At 40.9% G+C, this 16,824-nt stretch overlaps 1 protein-coding gene across 4 annotated transcripts in view; it reads right to left on the bottom strand.

The window, feature by feature from the left end:
• Positions 1 to 16,824, bottom strand: part of LOC102788851 (protein phosphatase 3 catalytic subunit alpha) — a 71,679-nt gene that overhangs the window by 28,955 nt on the left and 25,900 nt on the right. For all 4 annotated transcript variants that reach the window (XM_087837647.1, XM_087837649.1, XM_087837648.1 and 1 more), the window contains exons 2-6: positions 14,194 to 14,394; positions 2,487 to 2,611; positions 1,908 to 2,019; positions 1,371 to 1,516; positions 587 to 726 (exon numbers count right to left, since the gene is read on the bottom strand). In XM_087837647.1, coding sequence (XP_087693773.1) covers positions 587 to 726; positions 1,371 to 1,516; positions 1,908 to 2,019; positions 2,487 to 2,611; positions 14,194 to 14,394 — 724 coding nt within the window. The remainder of the gene's footprint in view (positions 1 to 586; positions 727 to 1,370; positions 1,517 to 1,907; positions 2,020 to 2,486; positions 2,612 to 14,193; positions 14,395 to 16,824) is intronic.

The raw sequence follows: 16,824 nt of genomic DNA, 5'->3' as shown, positions 1-16,824 counted from the left end.
CACTGTGCCTCGTGGTAATGTGCCAGTTCATTACATTTTGTGACAGCGCGAGCCGCTCGCTCCGAGCATTTCCTCAGTTCGTTCAGTTACTCAGCTCAATTGAAGGTAATGTGGGTTACATAAATACTGGCGACAGTCTAGGGAGGAGTCTTTGTGATTTCTCAATTGCACAGCGCGCTCTAACAACCGTCTCACAGCTGAGACGTTGCAGAGGCGTGAGCACTGTGAGATGGGAGGAGAGAAGTTATTAACTCTTCTTCCCCTCCTTCACCCCTCCAAGTTCAAATATTTTGTTTAGAGAAAAAAAAACACAAAGTAAAACTAATCAGGTTATTTAGTTTTACTAAGCGGAATAAGAGCACCGAAAGTTTCTAAAATACCGGCAACAACATCTTGTTTTTAATTCCGATTGCCCAACAAAAACAATGTTGGCTTGCAGATGAATGTCACTCTGTAAACTAAAGCTGCTTTCCTTCTGACAGCTACTTGGAATCCAAAAAGAAAACAAACACACACACACACATTGTCTTAAAAACAAACAAATAAATAAATCACATGACTGTGAATCAACGCAGAACACACTCACCTGTAGAAGTAGGAACAGCCTCGCACTGTGTTGTGTGTGAAGTGCTCCTGGCTCTTCTCGTTCCCAAAATCCTCCAGGGGGTCGGACCACAGCAGATCACACATTGGACCGTATGCAGGGGGCTCTTTGAATCTGTCTAGCTGTGGAAAGGGAAAAAGTCAAGACTCCCGTCAGTCTGTTCGAATGGAAATATGACACACGGAGTCGTCACACTGCTGCGGAGAAACTGCTTCTTCTGCGATAGCCGAGCTGGCGACTGCAGCTATGATCGTAATTAAGTAACATGTCTGCTGAAGGGATTTTAAATGGCATTCGAGGTAACACAATATGGGTGACGTGTCTTTCGGGACCTGGAAGGATCTTTCAAGGAAAAGCCCGAAAAAAACTTGCAAAAACTGGCAGCCGTTCTTTACGAGCGCTGAACATAAATGGCTTTGCTTTCAGGCAAGCGTAGCTCTTTCTCCAACAAAAGCTCGTGGATTACTGGATGGGTAGCATGATGGACACTTCAATAGAGAAAATTCTATTATGCATGCCCTCTGATTGCAGCCACAAAATCCATTTAGAATTATTGAATTAGTCTGAAAGCTGGATCTGACTCGTCAACATTTTTTAATCAGAGGTAGGACCAGACTGCTGCTTACAATCCACCATGTCCACGTCTGCACACAGATCCGGAGGAATAACTTCACTCATTGCAAGCAATGTTGTTATGGCATGCTAAAACACAGGACTGTAGCTTTATTAAAATTAAGGGGGAAAAAAAAAAAAATCGGACACATACTTTCCTGATGTCATCAAGATTTGTGATTTCTGGAGATAGTCCTCCGTGTACACACAGGAACTGCTGGTTCATAAGTGCAGCCAGGGGAAGGCAGTCGAAGGCATCCATACATGCGTCATACACCCTCTCTGAATACTTAATTCTACCTGTCATGGGGAGAAACGGGGCAGGGAGAACAGAAGATGCCAAGTCAAACAACGGCGCTCTCATACATCAGGGACGTTCACTGGCCTCGGACGGAAAGGCTTTCCGCAGTTCCAAAAACTTCCCTTTTGTTGGGTTTCGTTGGGCTTTCCCCCCCCATCCCGTCCGAGTCCAACAGAAATAGTTTTGACATGTACAAATATAAAGGCTGAATCCTGTAACGGGCCAGAGTGTGCTTTTAAGCGAACGTTTGAGGTCAGTGGCTGAACTGCACAAATAATAAACAGCTTTTTAGCAAGGATAACTCAATTTGCTCCCTCCCTGTGCAGAGCTTCAGAGACTAACTCGCTTTATATCAAAAGGTTAAACATTAAGTGCACAAGCGTTACTTACATTCCTGCTTAAATGTGAAATACTCTGTTAAATGTCGACATTCGTGATTCCCACGCAGCAAAAACAGTGTTTTGGGGTAAAGGATCTTCAAGGCCCACAAGTACAGCACACACTGAAACAAAGCAGAACAAAAGAAAGCAGGAGACTGTTAGCTTGTCATATTTCTAAAAGGCTGGAAGCATAAAACCATCGAGTCACATCGTGTCACTTTTACAGAGTGGTACAATAAAAGTAGTTCTGCATTTTGTGCTCATGGCACACGCCGATACATTATTCTTTTATTAATAAAAGAATAATATTTCAGGCCATATACACATATAGGCAAATCCCCAGATTAAATATCTGTATATTGCTTTATTTTAAAATCTCTCTCTATATAACTCCAAGCCTCACTGTGACATTTGCTTTCCAAGCCACATTTGAAATTATTACAAAAGCCTATTACCACTACAATATCTGCAGCCTGATTTGATCTACGCTGAGAGAAAGCTATTAATAAACACAGCTTCAGCCGAACACATGGCGTGTGTCACACTTGATTAGGCCCTGGTGAGGACAAAAACAAATATACAGACTCACTTCAATACTGAAATACCCTCTGTCAACGTAGTCCCCCAGGAAAAGGTAGCGCGTGGATGCTGGTGAGCCTCCTACTTCAAACAGCTTCATCAGGTCAAAGAACTGCCCGTGGATGTCTCCGCAAACTGGGAAAAGGTCAGAAAAAAGAAAATATGAACGATAAAAATGTAAACTCTCTATGTAAAAAAAGAAGAAGTAAAACTAAAGTTCTTAGTGTGAAATGTTAAATTAAATATTCCAAAGCTAAAAAGTACAATGAACAATACAAACAAGGCATTACAAGTGGTGTGGTGTTTTGCGGTGCATCGTGTGAGAATGAGTGTTTTGCTGAACACGCTCCTGCGGCTGATCAGCACAAGATGTAGAGTAAGATGGAGAGGGCGTGAACGGTTGTTCATTATTGACTGCAACTTGGATTGCATCCTTTCTGAAACCGCTGTCAGAGAGTCGGGCTCCACACCCACACCATTACCAGCTTTGCAGAGCACTTTGTTGACTCTGTTGGTTGTCCCTCAGCTCTACTAAATGCCAAAATGCCAAAGTAAAGACTACTCAAACATGGCAACTGTTTACAGGCTGATGGGCCAAGAACATTTCAGAGGTGTTATGGAAAATGAACGGGGAGAAACTACTGCTGACAACATGTCCACAGTGATGAAAATGGTCACATTTAGATTTTTCTCCCTTTCGTTTTTCAAGCAGCCCACTGTTTGGCCAGCAGAAGCCTCAAAAATGACCAAATGAGGATCTTTGGACACATTTCGGAGGCTGAGCTGCTTCCAAATAGTTCAAGAAACCGACATACCACGTCATCTGTGTTTTATATACACACACGGCATAAAATTGAGAATAAGGATGGGAGTTTGGAAAAAATTTGGATTGAGAGTATTACACAATCAAGTGAATCATGGGAATTATGACTTGCCTAATAACTCTGCACACAGCGTTTATCCCATTGCACAAATTAAGGTAAATAAGAAATAATCCAAACAAGCTTTTTCTAAAAAGAGATTTTTAATCAAAGCCTGCAAAAATTGTTAACAGTGCATCTGCCATCTTCCTTCTAACATGCTGTAATACTTTGGTGCATACCTTTTTCTTGATAAAATCTCCGTCCAATATGGAAAGGAATCACAAGAACTGAGTGTCCCTTTCCACGCCTTGCTTTTCCATCCCATCCTCTTTCAATCTCTTTATAACCTTCAGGTGTTTCGGCTGGCTTGCGAGACTTAATTTGAACAAATAAACTAGCATTTGACTGAACTTAAACCACATTTCTAAGTTTCCCCTGTTGATGCGACTAAAAACCTGGCTTGTCATGACAAATATTAAAAGACAATTACAAAGTATGTGGCTTCGGTGCTATCTGGTCACTCTATCACTTACAAAAAATTTATGAGCTTTTGGATTAACCAGGATTTCTGGATCAGACCACACAAAGACTGGACTCTTGAATTTAGTAATCCTGCAACAATCCATCAAACCCTTCCTGTATCTGCTGTTGAGACCACTTCAAAACCTGTTTCAGATCATCATAATTTTAGGTGGACATGCCAGAGATTTACAGTTTGGGTTAAGATCAGCGTTTGGACTTTACAATTCCTCCTTTCCTCCTTTTTGTGTACTTTGGATCATGGGCATTGCTGAATCACCCACCTCTCCTGAGCCATTGTCTTCTTTAAGACAGCCAAGCAGGGAAACATACTCAGCCAATGGTATTGCTGGACTGACGCAAGTGGTTGTGTAGTGGAATAAATAACTGCCCAAAATAACCTCCGGGGGGCGTTACCAAGATACCGAGTAGCAAGACTTCCTAGAAGGAGCGTGATTTTATACGTAAAGGTCAAAGGGGAACTTCATTTGACATCTTAATGTTCTGCTAAAACTATTCAGTCCATTAATCAACAACACAACATGGGAACAGAGGGGGAGATGGGACGCATTTCAACATTTGTCACTGAAATGGTGACGTAAATCTTTGGTGCTCACATACTCATCTTTACTACATATATTAGGGAGTGCACTTATTCTTCAAATCATAGATCTGGTTAATACTTTACCCACACTTCGGTTCATTATTTTAAGAAATGAGGACAAAAAACAAACAGATGTCACAATAACATTTACTGGATCATCAACAAAAACAAACCTCATTATTCTGGTGCATTTCCAGTTTATGCTTTAAAGCATGATTTAACCAACACAGCCCCACGTGGCTTTTTAGCACAGGCAACGTGACGACATGATTGTCAGCAGCATATAGTTACATTCTTTATACATATGGTGTCCACACTTATGATAAGAGGCACTATCTCAAAGGTTGTTGTGAAATGGAACAGCTCAAGTGTGATATGAAACTCCATATTTTGGTCTCAGTTTCAGGACCATAACACTCATGATATGTCTGGGCAGGAAAGCTTGTAAAACGCAACCTGACTGGTTGATAGAGGCATAGTTTTTGAGCACTGTGGATTCGTTCTCGAGAAACTTCTTTAGAAACCTTGTAAACCACACAACCCAAAGGATCACTCGCCAACAATTCAGCGCCAGATGCCACAGGGCGCCAGCAGAGGTAGCTTTGATGAACATCATGCCACATTTTATTAGCAATCAATGACTTTATCTTGTAACTTTAAACTATAATCATATAGATTTGTTTTTTTACAAAAAGCACAGCAGGTATGAGATAAACCGACTGTCAGGTTTGGCTTCTTGGATGACATCTGTGTCAGGAATGAGCCAGCACACCGATTCAGTCTGAATTAGTTTCTTATCACTGTGATCCAATACTCTTTTCACTCCCCAAGGATACAGGATGAACAGAAGCAACAGGAGATTAGCTGCTTAGACAACATTGAGGGATGTCAGATAATCTGATTGAAAAGCCTCTGCTCAATTTTGTAGATGCCATAAAGATCGATTCAAGAGTTGGTTAACTTTTGGATCATTTCTGCACAGAAACGAAAATGTGATTAAAACACATCTCACATCGTGGCTCAAGAGTTGGGAGTTCGCCTTGCAATTGGAAGGTTGCCGGTTCGAGCCCCGGCTCGGACAGTCTCGGTCGTTGTGTCCTTGGGCAAGACACTTCACCTACCGCCTACTGGTGGTGATCAGAAGGTCCGATGGCGTGATATGGCAGCCTCGCTTCTGTCAGTCTGCCCCAGGGCAGCTGTGGCTACAACTGTAGCTTGCCTCCACCAGTGTGTGAATGGGTGGATGACTGGGTGTGTAAAGCGCTTTGGGGTCCCTAGTGGGGACTAGTAAAAGCGCTATACAAATACAGGCCATTTACCATTTACATTTAAAAATGTGAAGCTCCATTATGCCAAGTGCCAAAAACTGCAGTTCCCCTAGTGGCCACTTGAGGCAGAGTACTTGTTTCTTTCTATGTGAAACGACTTAGGAAATAGTTTGGTCAGAAAGTGAGGTCGATGCAAAAAGATGCTTTCCCACAGACGTCTAGAGGACTAGATGTCTTTCTGCAATCACAGCACTCGGTCTTTACACAGACTGCTGGTTTAAGGCAATACAACACTGGCTTAATTGTTCCAATCTGGGAGCTACGCCAGTGTTTTATACAGTCTATGGTTGAAAGGCGATTTAATCATTGCAGACTCCCATGTTAAAATGACCAACAAAAATAAACAAGTTTACAGCCTGATACAAGAAACAGTCACGGTCTCCTCAGCTCATTTTAAGGGGTTGAAATTTTCTTTTTAAACGGTGTTTAGCGTGACGTCACTTTTACACACTGTGTGATAACACCTATTAAATAGTTCCATATATATTGGTGGAGATGTTCGTGGACAAATGTGTTATAAGGGCCTCAGATTTCAACAAATACAGTCAGATAAGTTTTTTAATTAAATTCACAGCTAGTGTTCAAAACAATAATTAATACGTTAAGTTTTTTTTTTAAAACTTAAAGCCTTTCCAGTTCAGTGAACATATTACAAAAGTTTATTCACCTGCAAAATGCAACACACAAATAACACAAAGATACCAATTACCAGTATCCACTGAACACCATCACAGTAACTGTGTTGATAAGCATGGCATTCGTAGCCAGCGCACCTCAATTCATCTATTCTTCAAGTAATCGGCTAATTGAGTAATTAACTACAGGGTGAATAGATTTAAATCTAATTTGAAAAGGACACAGACTTTCTTTTTGCGAGGCCGTTGCTTTATGAACTGTATCTAGGAGCAAGAAACACAATAAGAGCCAGTGAAAAACTCTTTCACAGAGATACCCAATTAGTGGAAGCTGGAGGACAGCGTTGGAGAGCAATTATCTCAGGTTACGAGCCTCGTGAGACAGCTCTGAGAATCAGCTCTGCGTGACTGTATCGTAAACCTCTACTTTACCATTTGTCTTTTATTAAACCCACACAGAGTAACTGTTTAAATCCACAGCGGGGACCAACTTAAAAGGAGCCTTGTAGTTGTAGTCCCATTTCTAAGGACGTCCTCACTCTCTCTTGCAATCAAGCTAAGTATACTTCAAAGGAGCGCTGGTCTGTTTTCAATTGTTGTAAAGTTCCTGTGAAAGTGATTTATTGAAACAAAAACACTCAAACTGAGCTTTATTAAATATTAGTTGCACAAAATTTATTTATTGACACCATTTTTTTTAATTGTATGTACTCAGGGAAAAATACTTCATTGCAATCTGTTGGTGCTTTAATGCCACCAAGTTCCCACCTGATCCCAACCTTTCAGAAATTCCAAACTTTGGGATACATAAATGATATTTTGTCTATCAGATATGATAGATGATCATGATGCAGCACTTCTAATCACACCATCATCGTTAGAAAGGTTTAATTTTTTTCCTCACCAACAGAGAATGTATTGATTCATCCTGACAACAATGTATCATTGTTAAATCATTGTTAAAAGTTTATTGATTTTACTAAAATTACAATTCAAATTGTTTTCTTTGATGTTTTAAAATGCCCACATGTTGATTCCTTAGTTGTTTTCATTAGAGCTACACGTATTTGTCTTATGCCCCAAAATAAGATAATTAAATGAAACTCATAATTCTCATTTCCATCGCCTCACTTTTATTCTTAGGCGTCTACTAGAGTAGCTTTGCATGAACAACATTCTTGTCAAATTTCTTTTGACTGCCTCTCAATTGTAAACAGAAGCTTTACAAACTGCAGTTGGGATATCTGATTATGGATGGTCATATCAGGCCGGCCCGCCCTGAGCCTGGTTCTGCTGGAGGTTTCTTCCTGTTAAAAGGGAGTTTTTCCTTCCCACTGTTGCCAAAGTGCTTGCTCATAGGGGGTCATATGATTGTTGGGTTTTCTCTGTATGTGTTATTGTAGGATCGACCTTACAATAGAAAGCATCTTGAGGCGACTGTTGTTGTGATTTGACACTGTATTAAAAATTAAATTGAATATCAGGTTTGTGTATATGCAAAGCCAAGCCACAAGCATGAACTCATTATGTAAAATTGAAAAGAAAAAAGGTTGACCTTTTAAAACCTACATGACTACTGTGTTCTTCAACAGTTTTATGCAGACTTAACTCTTGACTTGAAATATTCAAACTGCAGCATACGCATTAGGTGTTAATGGAATCTTTACACAATAAGAAATTAATATATTTCTAAAAAGGTCAACACAACTCGGAAATCCTAGTGATTCCTAGCTTCATAGGCTGGTTATCGCTATGGAATCACCCCCAAGACAGTAAATCCTCCAAACAATGGCAGTCAATATCTCTCAAGAAAATAAAAAGGCTAACCTAAGCTGCTCCTGACCTGATAGAGGACCTCTACGAGCATCACCAGAGGCAGCAATCCAATGCAGCTATTGTATAAAACCACACAGGCTGATGGCACAACATAAGTAACCATCTCATCAGTAAACTAAATGTTCTAATATTCACAATAAACTGTGCTCCTGAGAATACGATATTGCCTGAATGGATGACCACCACGAGAGTAATTACTATCAAAATTAAGCGTTCCCAGTTTTCACAGGAAAATTAATATACAATATGTTTTTAGAAGTCCATGTAGGGAGCCAGAGAAAGCAATTTCACCTGAAGCTAATGGAAAACACACCGTGTGTGGGAGGACTGCAGCTGACCTTTTGGAAAGCTATCGCTTGCTGCTGAAGAAAACAGCGGGGCGATGCGGTGATGTTAAGAGTTCAATCGGTGGCCAAAAAGACCCGATGTGACGGTCACTGTGAACTGCGGCTGTCTCATGTGTGCAAGCCCGGACGCCACTGGTCAGAGCTAATCAAACGGTAACACTACAGCAGCTCACTCCTCCAGCTCAGGGCTCTGCTTTATCGCAGCAAACACACAATCCGCCCATCACTCTGTTCCAGTACACCTACAGACGTGCTTTGCCTCCCTCCCTCTTGTCATACAACACACAAAAAAGAGGTGAGAACCAAAGCCCACATAAGAAGAGCAGGTGGGAGTACATTATCTGGAGTGAGAAACAATTCGTTCTGGCCATCTACTGCTTGTGTGCTAAAGTGATCTCCCTGAGTAGCAGCATATCAGCGGGCAGCAGTTATTGAGTGGGTGGCTGGCATTACACAACCTGGCTTCAGAACCTACACAAGCCACTCCAAAGGGCGCGCTCATTGAGCGAGTGAAATCCACTGTGATACAGACTGTGTCAGATCGTGTTTTGATTGAGATTGGATGATAACAATACCCCCGGTTTTATAAGGGCTTACATCCTGCACAGCCCGCATTTATGAAAACGCAATCTGTTCTCAACATCAATTTGAATGCAATATTGTGAAAGCTGCCATTAAAGTAAAGCAGCAAAACTAAATATTGAACATGTCATGTATATTTCAGTCAGATTTAGGATTCATTTTGTCTGGATATAATACAAATAGTTCCCAACTCTTAAAAACTATAACCCTTCAAATCCATATCCATGGAGATTTGCCAATAATGGATTTTTTCTAGACAGTATTGACAAATATTATCAATGATGACCTCAGAAATCAAAGAAAAAGAAAAAAAAAAAAACCTGAAAATGTCAATACTAATTTACTTCACATAGGGGGGGGGAAAAAAAAAACAAAACACCTTTCCATGATCAGATTAGCCCCGACCAAAAGATCAGACAAAACTGTGGCTCCAAAACAGTCATCCCCACTGGATAAGAGGCTTTGGGGTGACCTTTGTAATAGTCTCACCACGATGGAAATAAATGTCCTAATCAAAACACATTCAAAAATAAATTACAGCTGACCCGTGTCAGAAGGACCCTTGCTTATATAATGTTTCTTCAAGCGGCTATCAGGATTGAGCTGAGGAGGACATCGAGGAATTCCAGCCTATGATTGAGTAGATATTATTATTTACAATGAAATGCACAGCATGGTTTCCCACACATATATTCTACACGGGCAGGTGATGTATACCACTGGCTTTGTAATTTACGTCTTTAGTGGATGAATTAGTGGAGGTTCAGTCACTGCTAATTAACTAGTTCTTTTCCTTACTGCGTTTCCTACTGGCGGGCTGTTTAAGCTGCTACTGAAGCAGTCCTTAATGTCATTAAGCTGTCTCAGGTCTCCCAGGATCAGACAGATGCCAACTGCACTATCCTGAACTGGAGTCGGCCAGAATAATCCCTGTTTTACGCCGAGATCCAAAGCTGCACAGCAAAGCAGGGACTATTGTGGCCAGCGGCAGTTCAAACATTCACTGGATGAGGAACTTCTGCTTTCCTCCTCCATTTAGAGGTTTGAATCTTACCAAAGCCCAGTATATGTATATCAGTACATATTGAAACCTCAGCCATACTTCTTTAACTCTGTCTCCAGACCACTGAACCTAAGCTGTCCCTCTGTTGCTCATTTGCAATAAACATATGAGTAGCTTCATCTCTGCTCAGCCTCCCGTCTTTTTGTCAGTGCCACAATCTCCTAACTATACATCATAGCAGGTCTCACTACCCCGACACTCATCTCCACCCGTGTACTCTCTTCACCTCTCTCGTGCACTGTTCGTTACTTTGGATAGCTGACACATATTTAAACTCCTCCAACTTCACAGCCTCTACTCCTTGCAACTTCACCTTCCCTCCTGTCTTCCTGTCATTCACACACATGTATTCTGTCTTGCCTATACTGACTACACAATAAATTCCCTTTTCAATTTAAAAGCATTGGAGTGCACCCAATACCTACTACTGTCATAAATACTATGCAGCTCTCTGGGAAACACTGCACAGCATGGCTAGCAGTAAACTTGTAGGATTGCTAATCTACAAAAAAAATATCATCTAATTGTCACATTTTACAAAATAAAGCAGGGCCCATACGTACAAATACCATACATGCTATCCACCTTGCTCTAATGTCCATACAAGTGCATTTCTCATTATAAGACTGTTGCATAAGAACCTATTGGAAATATTCAACAACCTTGTAATGCTGCACAGAGCAAACACTTCACATTATGCGCATAAAACCGCCACTCTCATCAGGGTCTAGGAGGAGGCTTTTTAAGCTCTATACAGGAAATTCCACAACCAAGGTCTTAATATTTCCTGACCAACGATGCTTTGCAGATTTCTCGAATTTATTTCTAATCTAATCAAACACGAACAGCTAAAGGAAGATGCAGGGAAACTTAGAGCATTTTATACTCAGCTATGTAGTGTTACATCAACACACAACAAAAAGGAAAAAAAAGATCATTTGTTCAAGGAAACCATGACAGAGCTCTTGCGCAAAGTGGAGCTCACACACTGCAAATGTGTATGAATAGTTTAAAAGCTGGCTGTTGCCTGGTGATGTGGCTGTAGGAGCTCTATTGATGGGTGACTTGTGTGAAGGCCATGAGAGCAGCTTGTACTCAGTACACTAAGCCAGCACCGTTCATCACACACACACGCACACCCCTCCCTTTCATGAAAAACCCCACCTGCCATCTGGCCCAACAAGGAAGTAACTACGAGAGAGAGAGGTAGCTGACATGTCGTGGTGCTTTGCATCCATGATAAATATTTACATACTAATTTACTGACCATGTGTCATGTTGGAATTGGAGGCCTGCTAAGGCGGAGAGAGGCAGAGAGAAACAGCTCCTGACCGTGACACAGACAGTCAAAACATGGCAGGCAGAGAGGGAATGGGAGCAAAAACAAAGAAATGCTTATAGCAAACAGGAGTGCGCACGGAGAGGGAAACACAGCAGGCGCATGAGCACGCGCAACAGAGAAATCCTTGTCCAAGCCTACTGAGTGGGAGAGGGGTTGAGGCAGGGGTGTTGAGTGGGAGGGAAAGAACCGGTTCATCGCTGCACTCGTGTACACAAGTGCACCGAACGCGCACCGCTCCTCGGGATCTGTGGCTCGCACGTAGAGGAGAAGCTGTCCACTGTTTCCATGTAACACAACAAAGAGAGGAGGCTTTACTGGCTAATCCCTTATTTGAAGTGCCGTAAAATCTGAAACCAAAACATGTTAACTTGCACCAGATTTTAAAAAGGCGACTTGACCGGGGAAGGTCACCACTGGAGCATGTTTACACACAGGAATCCACACTGCGATCAGATTAAGCCAGAAAATCGAATAAGGTTTATCTATGCTAGTTATACAATTTGTCCCACACCCAGCACCACAATGTGTGTTTTTTGTTTTTAAACACCTGGAGCGTCAGATTTAAAATGGGTTAGGGTTAACCCCTAACCCTCTAACCCCTATTTAGATGCCCAGAGAATGAACTTGTGTTTAATTTTCACAAACAGCTGAATATGCACTTAGTTAGTTTTAGCTCAAACTGGAGGAATCTAGCTGTGTTCAACAACACATCTGTTAACCTTACAGCTCTCAGGTGCCTGCAAACACAACGACAGACGTGGAAAACATGCAGTCTGTTTGCATCTATTTGTTTACCTCAACTCTCTCGAACATCAAGGGTTATCGTAACGGTCTACATCCATTAAGACAAAACAACGAACAGCTTTAAAAAAGGGGGGGTATTTGCATTTATGAATTTAAGTACTACTAAATATGAACGCAGGCCTCTCTGGATGATATTGTGGGAATGATCTCACATTAGGAAATGTTTGGTTGCCATAGATCCTATGAGTGTGTCTCTGCCTCTGATTATGACAACATCAAAGAAGCCTCATCAGAAAGTCTAATGGAGGAACAGGGCACTTGACCAGGAAGAAAAGACGACAATAGACGCGCTGGATTTGTGCATATGCATCAGCGAACCTCCCGCAGCAGCGTGTGACGGGGGTGAATGAGCTAAGCTTCAGTAACTAGCAGCTTTGAATGTAAAAGCTGTAAACTGTTAGCTAAACTGAGCAAATGAAATGAAAATGACATTTTTCTACATTTTTTCAAAACTACAATGACTAATAAGTGATTTTAAAACAACAACGATCGATGTGTCATGCTACCTCGCTCCAAAGTTAGCAGATGTTTTCAATAACGTCCCTCTGCATTGCTTTGAGACTCAGCCTAGTAACTGAATGCAACACTGCTCGTTAGCTTTGCCAAATTGGATGAACTGAGGCAGTGTTTCTTAAAAATACACTGCTCTAGTTATCGGCATGGCCCGCGTGTGGCTCGGTAAAACAGTGACTCAGTTAATTAGGAAAATTAAGTTTTATACTGTTGTAAACATTCAGCTCTCTTCCATTGTGTCGGTTTGGTTTTAAAATCTTGTATCTGTATATTGTTTATACCTGCAAATGAATAAAACAAACAGTTATTGTAGGTTACTGTGAGCTGCCGTTTGTTTGGAAAAGTGGAATACTTGGAATACACATTGCTGGGAAGTGTCTGTAAATGAATCATCATCTGTTGTTTGTTAAGGTAAATGATGATGAATGAGTCTGTTTCTTCTTATAGTTGTGGGCCGGTTCGAAGGTTTGCATTTTAGATATATGGAGCCTAAACAAGACAAGAGAAAAACTAAAAAGAAAAATGAATGTAGGTCATGATATGCAGGATTTTGTGGAATAAAGAGTATATAAGTGGTGTCCACCCAAGTGTTCCCTCTTGGAAAGGCTGTAGTTTGTGAGTCTAGACAAGCAGCTGTGTTTCCTTAATGTTACGTCATTTTTGATCATCAATTAATCAATGATTCCCTTTTAAATTTCTATAAGTGCACAGTGACATCTTTGCATTAGACTATGAATATAAATCCTGAAAGTTTCGCAGACAAAAAAAAAAAAAAAAAAAAAAAAAGCTCAACAAATCTTCCATTATTGTCTGAAAAAAAAAAAACCCCAAAAGACAAACTGGTGAGCCTTCTTCAGTAAATCTACTGTTTCAAAAGATGTTGAAATGTGTTGCACACAACATAGCACACACCCATTTCAGTGCTGGCACAACCTACCTTGCCCACAGGTTAACTTTCACATGCACAATGTCGTTTTGCATTATTTACGTGATAGTCATGTCTTACTTTTCACTGTGCTTGGTTACAACTTCCTGTCACTTTTGCAGCAGTAGAGAACAAATGAGTGACATACACCCTGGTGTCCAGTTTGGTAAAGTCGTAGGGCTGCAGCACTGGCTAGTTGCGGGTGACTGCATACAATCTTAGATGCATCGGCTGACTACTGAATAATTACTCTGACTACTATTTCTGGAGTGAAACAGATAATCCAATCAAAATGATTAACTTTTTATTGGTCGATTACTGGTTTGCAGTAACACATGCAGTATTTGAACCCTGACCTGTCACAGGAGCCTCAATGTCCAGCAGGTTCTTCTCTGAACGCAAGATTGCGGCGCCCTCTCCTATGAGCCTGAGCGCCACCGCCTCATCCACACGGCCCTCCTTGGTTAGGTGAGCTTTCAGCACGTCCACTTTGGGCTTCCCATCGCTGTCAAACACCTCTTTAGCTGTCAGTCGGTGACTGGGGGGGAAGGGGACAGCTGCAAGGGTTTAAAAAAAGAAGAAGAAGAAGAAAATCATTAGAACTGATGTACTTTCATTCCACGTTTACAGTGCTTTAATACACTTTTCATCGACAAAAGGCTTACAGCAATACACAGTTATTTCCACATCACTGAGAAAACTGCATTTAAGCTGTTTGATTAGAAGGTACTTTGTACCAGGGGATCGACTCCCTGCAGCAGAGGGAGTTAGCGCTCGCTCACATGCATCCAGCCCACCCTCTGAGACAATTTACCTGATTGCTGCTATGATCTGTGAGTCATTCAATTTTCAATATTTATTACAGACACACACATTTTCTAGTTTACTTGGCAATATTCACGAGAAAAGAGACAGTATATTAAAAACGAGGCAGAGAACCAACACAGCTTTATTTTATTAACATTAAAAGCTTGTGCTGCGAGGACAGAAACACCAGTATATGCGGGGCGTGGGGTGTAACCAACTCCATACTTCAGTGTGCTCTCTTTTATTGTGTTCGATTGAAACAACAGAGATATCATCTTCAGCCTGACAAGCATTTACTTATTTCTCAGCAACAGTTATTTATTTTTTAAGAGTAAAATTGGGTTTATTCCTCAGAGTCTTGCAGCCACAGTGGAAATCAGACAATATCCAAATCCTCAACAAATCTCTGTAACTGTCAATTTCCATAATTAGTGGCTTATGAGGGATAGCTTTTCAGAGTAATTCAATGTTCCCCAGTAATTTGGAATCCTACTGATGCACTCGCAAGCTGCAATGCTATTTGCATGCATTTTAATTCAAGACAGGGATTTGCAGTCTAGGTCTTCTTTTATTAAAAACGCTCTTCAAACTGGACTTCATATTATTGCGATGTTAGTAGCCTAATGCTTTTATTAAATCAAAGCTAAACATATTACTTACAATAAATGTACAAAATTGCAGTTTTTTCCCTCCCTTTTTTTTTTTCTTTTGCTCAATCGAACTGCTTCTAAGAGTTTAAAACATACATCATGCTCTTAGTCAGACTTCACAGGTGACTAATCCACAAAACCAGAAGAAAATACTGCTGAGCTAGTGTCTGTGTTTGTTGTATACATGTGTGGTGTGTACGTGTATTCCAGCATCCATCCTTCCTGAAGGTGACATCAGCGGTAATCAGGCCAGCACTTTATCTGTGTCACAGTGAGCTTTAGCAACAGATGACATTTGGGACCTCAGCTCCAGTTTCTAATGGGTCTATGTGGAAATTACAAATTTACTGGACTTGCACAGTTGTATCCTGGGTATTTTCAGCAATGCTATGTGTGTAAAAATGTAAAATCAGCAGGGTCAAAGAGACAGGATGTACAAAATAGTAGTAAATTCAGAGGAGCATAACCCTGTGAGAGGGCGAATGTAAGAGTATTGTTTCTAATTGAAAAGATTCAGAGGATTAAATGTTTAGATATCTGAAAAACTAAGTGGCTGTAATTTTCAGTCCTCTGGTCTTGTCGCTTCCACATATAGATGTTAAAACTACACACGCATTTAACTCTTTCGTCTCATAACATCTGACGATCTCTCCTGGACCCCTAATTGACAACTTTTGACAATAAAGACATGGTTTGACGACCACTGGAATAGTTTCTGGGGTTTTCTGAGGGTAGCTGCAAAGACATAGACGCAAATCCAGTCATTTCGGTCTATAAGCTAGCCTGAAACAGGAGGAGGCTCAGCTCAGAGCTTCAAGGTTTACTACTAGTAAGCTTTAACTCTTAACTAGTAAAGAGTCAAGATGGATTAAGTAAACAGCCAAACTGTTTTGGGGTATGATTACTCAGAATTTTAAACTGTTTTCAAAAATCGTGGACAGTTCATCGTCACAATTCAAAAGCCAGCATTTGTGACGGCATGAGGGCGTATTCGTTCACAAAGCATGGATATCTTGCACATCTGTGATGGCATCATCGACGTTTAACAATAAATACAGGTTTTCAGCAACATATCCAGACAAAGGAAGGTCTTCCCTATTTCAGCAAGACAACACCAAAGCACATCCAGCATGTTTAATGCCAGCATGGCTCCATCTAAACTGGCATGTTTGCAGTACAGACCTGCCAGCATTGGAAAGTATGATGGCAGGAAAATACCGCAAAGGAGGTCGGATTGCAGATTAAATCTGACTGATTGGGAAACGTTTTGCTTTCAGTTTTACGCAAATGTTTATTTTGAGTTAACACTTAAGAGGGCTGCTACAGGATGAGGTCATGCACCGCGGCCGTAAACACGTCCACGTCCTTCCTTACAAAAAAGGATCATGTAATGATAGGACAGCATTCGATGTGTCGTCTTTGTACTCATTACAATGCGTTCCATTTTTATTCACTTTTTTAAAGGCGTCCCAACTTTCTTTTAGAAACACGAGCTATAAAAGCCCAAAAAAAAAACCAGAAAAGAAGTGA

The sequence above is a fragment of the Neolamprologus brichardi genome, chromosome 3 (genome assembly GCF_056152115.1).
Source record: "Neolamprologus brichardi isolate AB-2024 chromosome 3, ASM5615211v1, whole genome shotgun sequence".
Classification (NCBI taxonomy): Eukaryota; Metazoa; Chordata; class Actinopteri; order Cichliformes; family Cichlidae; genus Neolamprologus; species Neolamprologus brichardi.
This window is presented reverse-complemented; position numbering and strand designations above follow the sequence as displayed.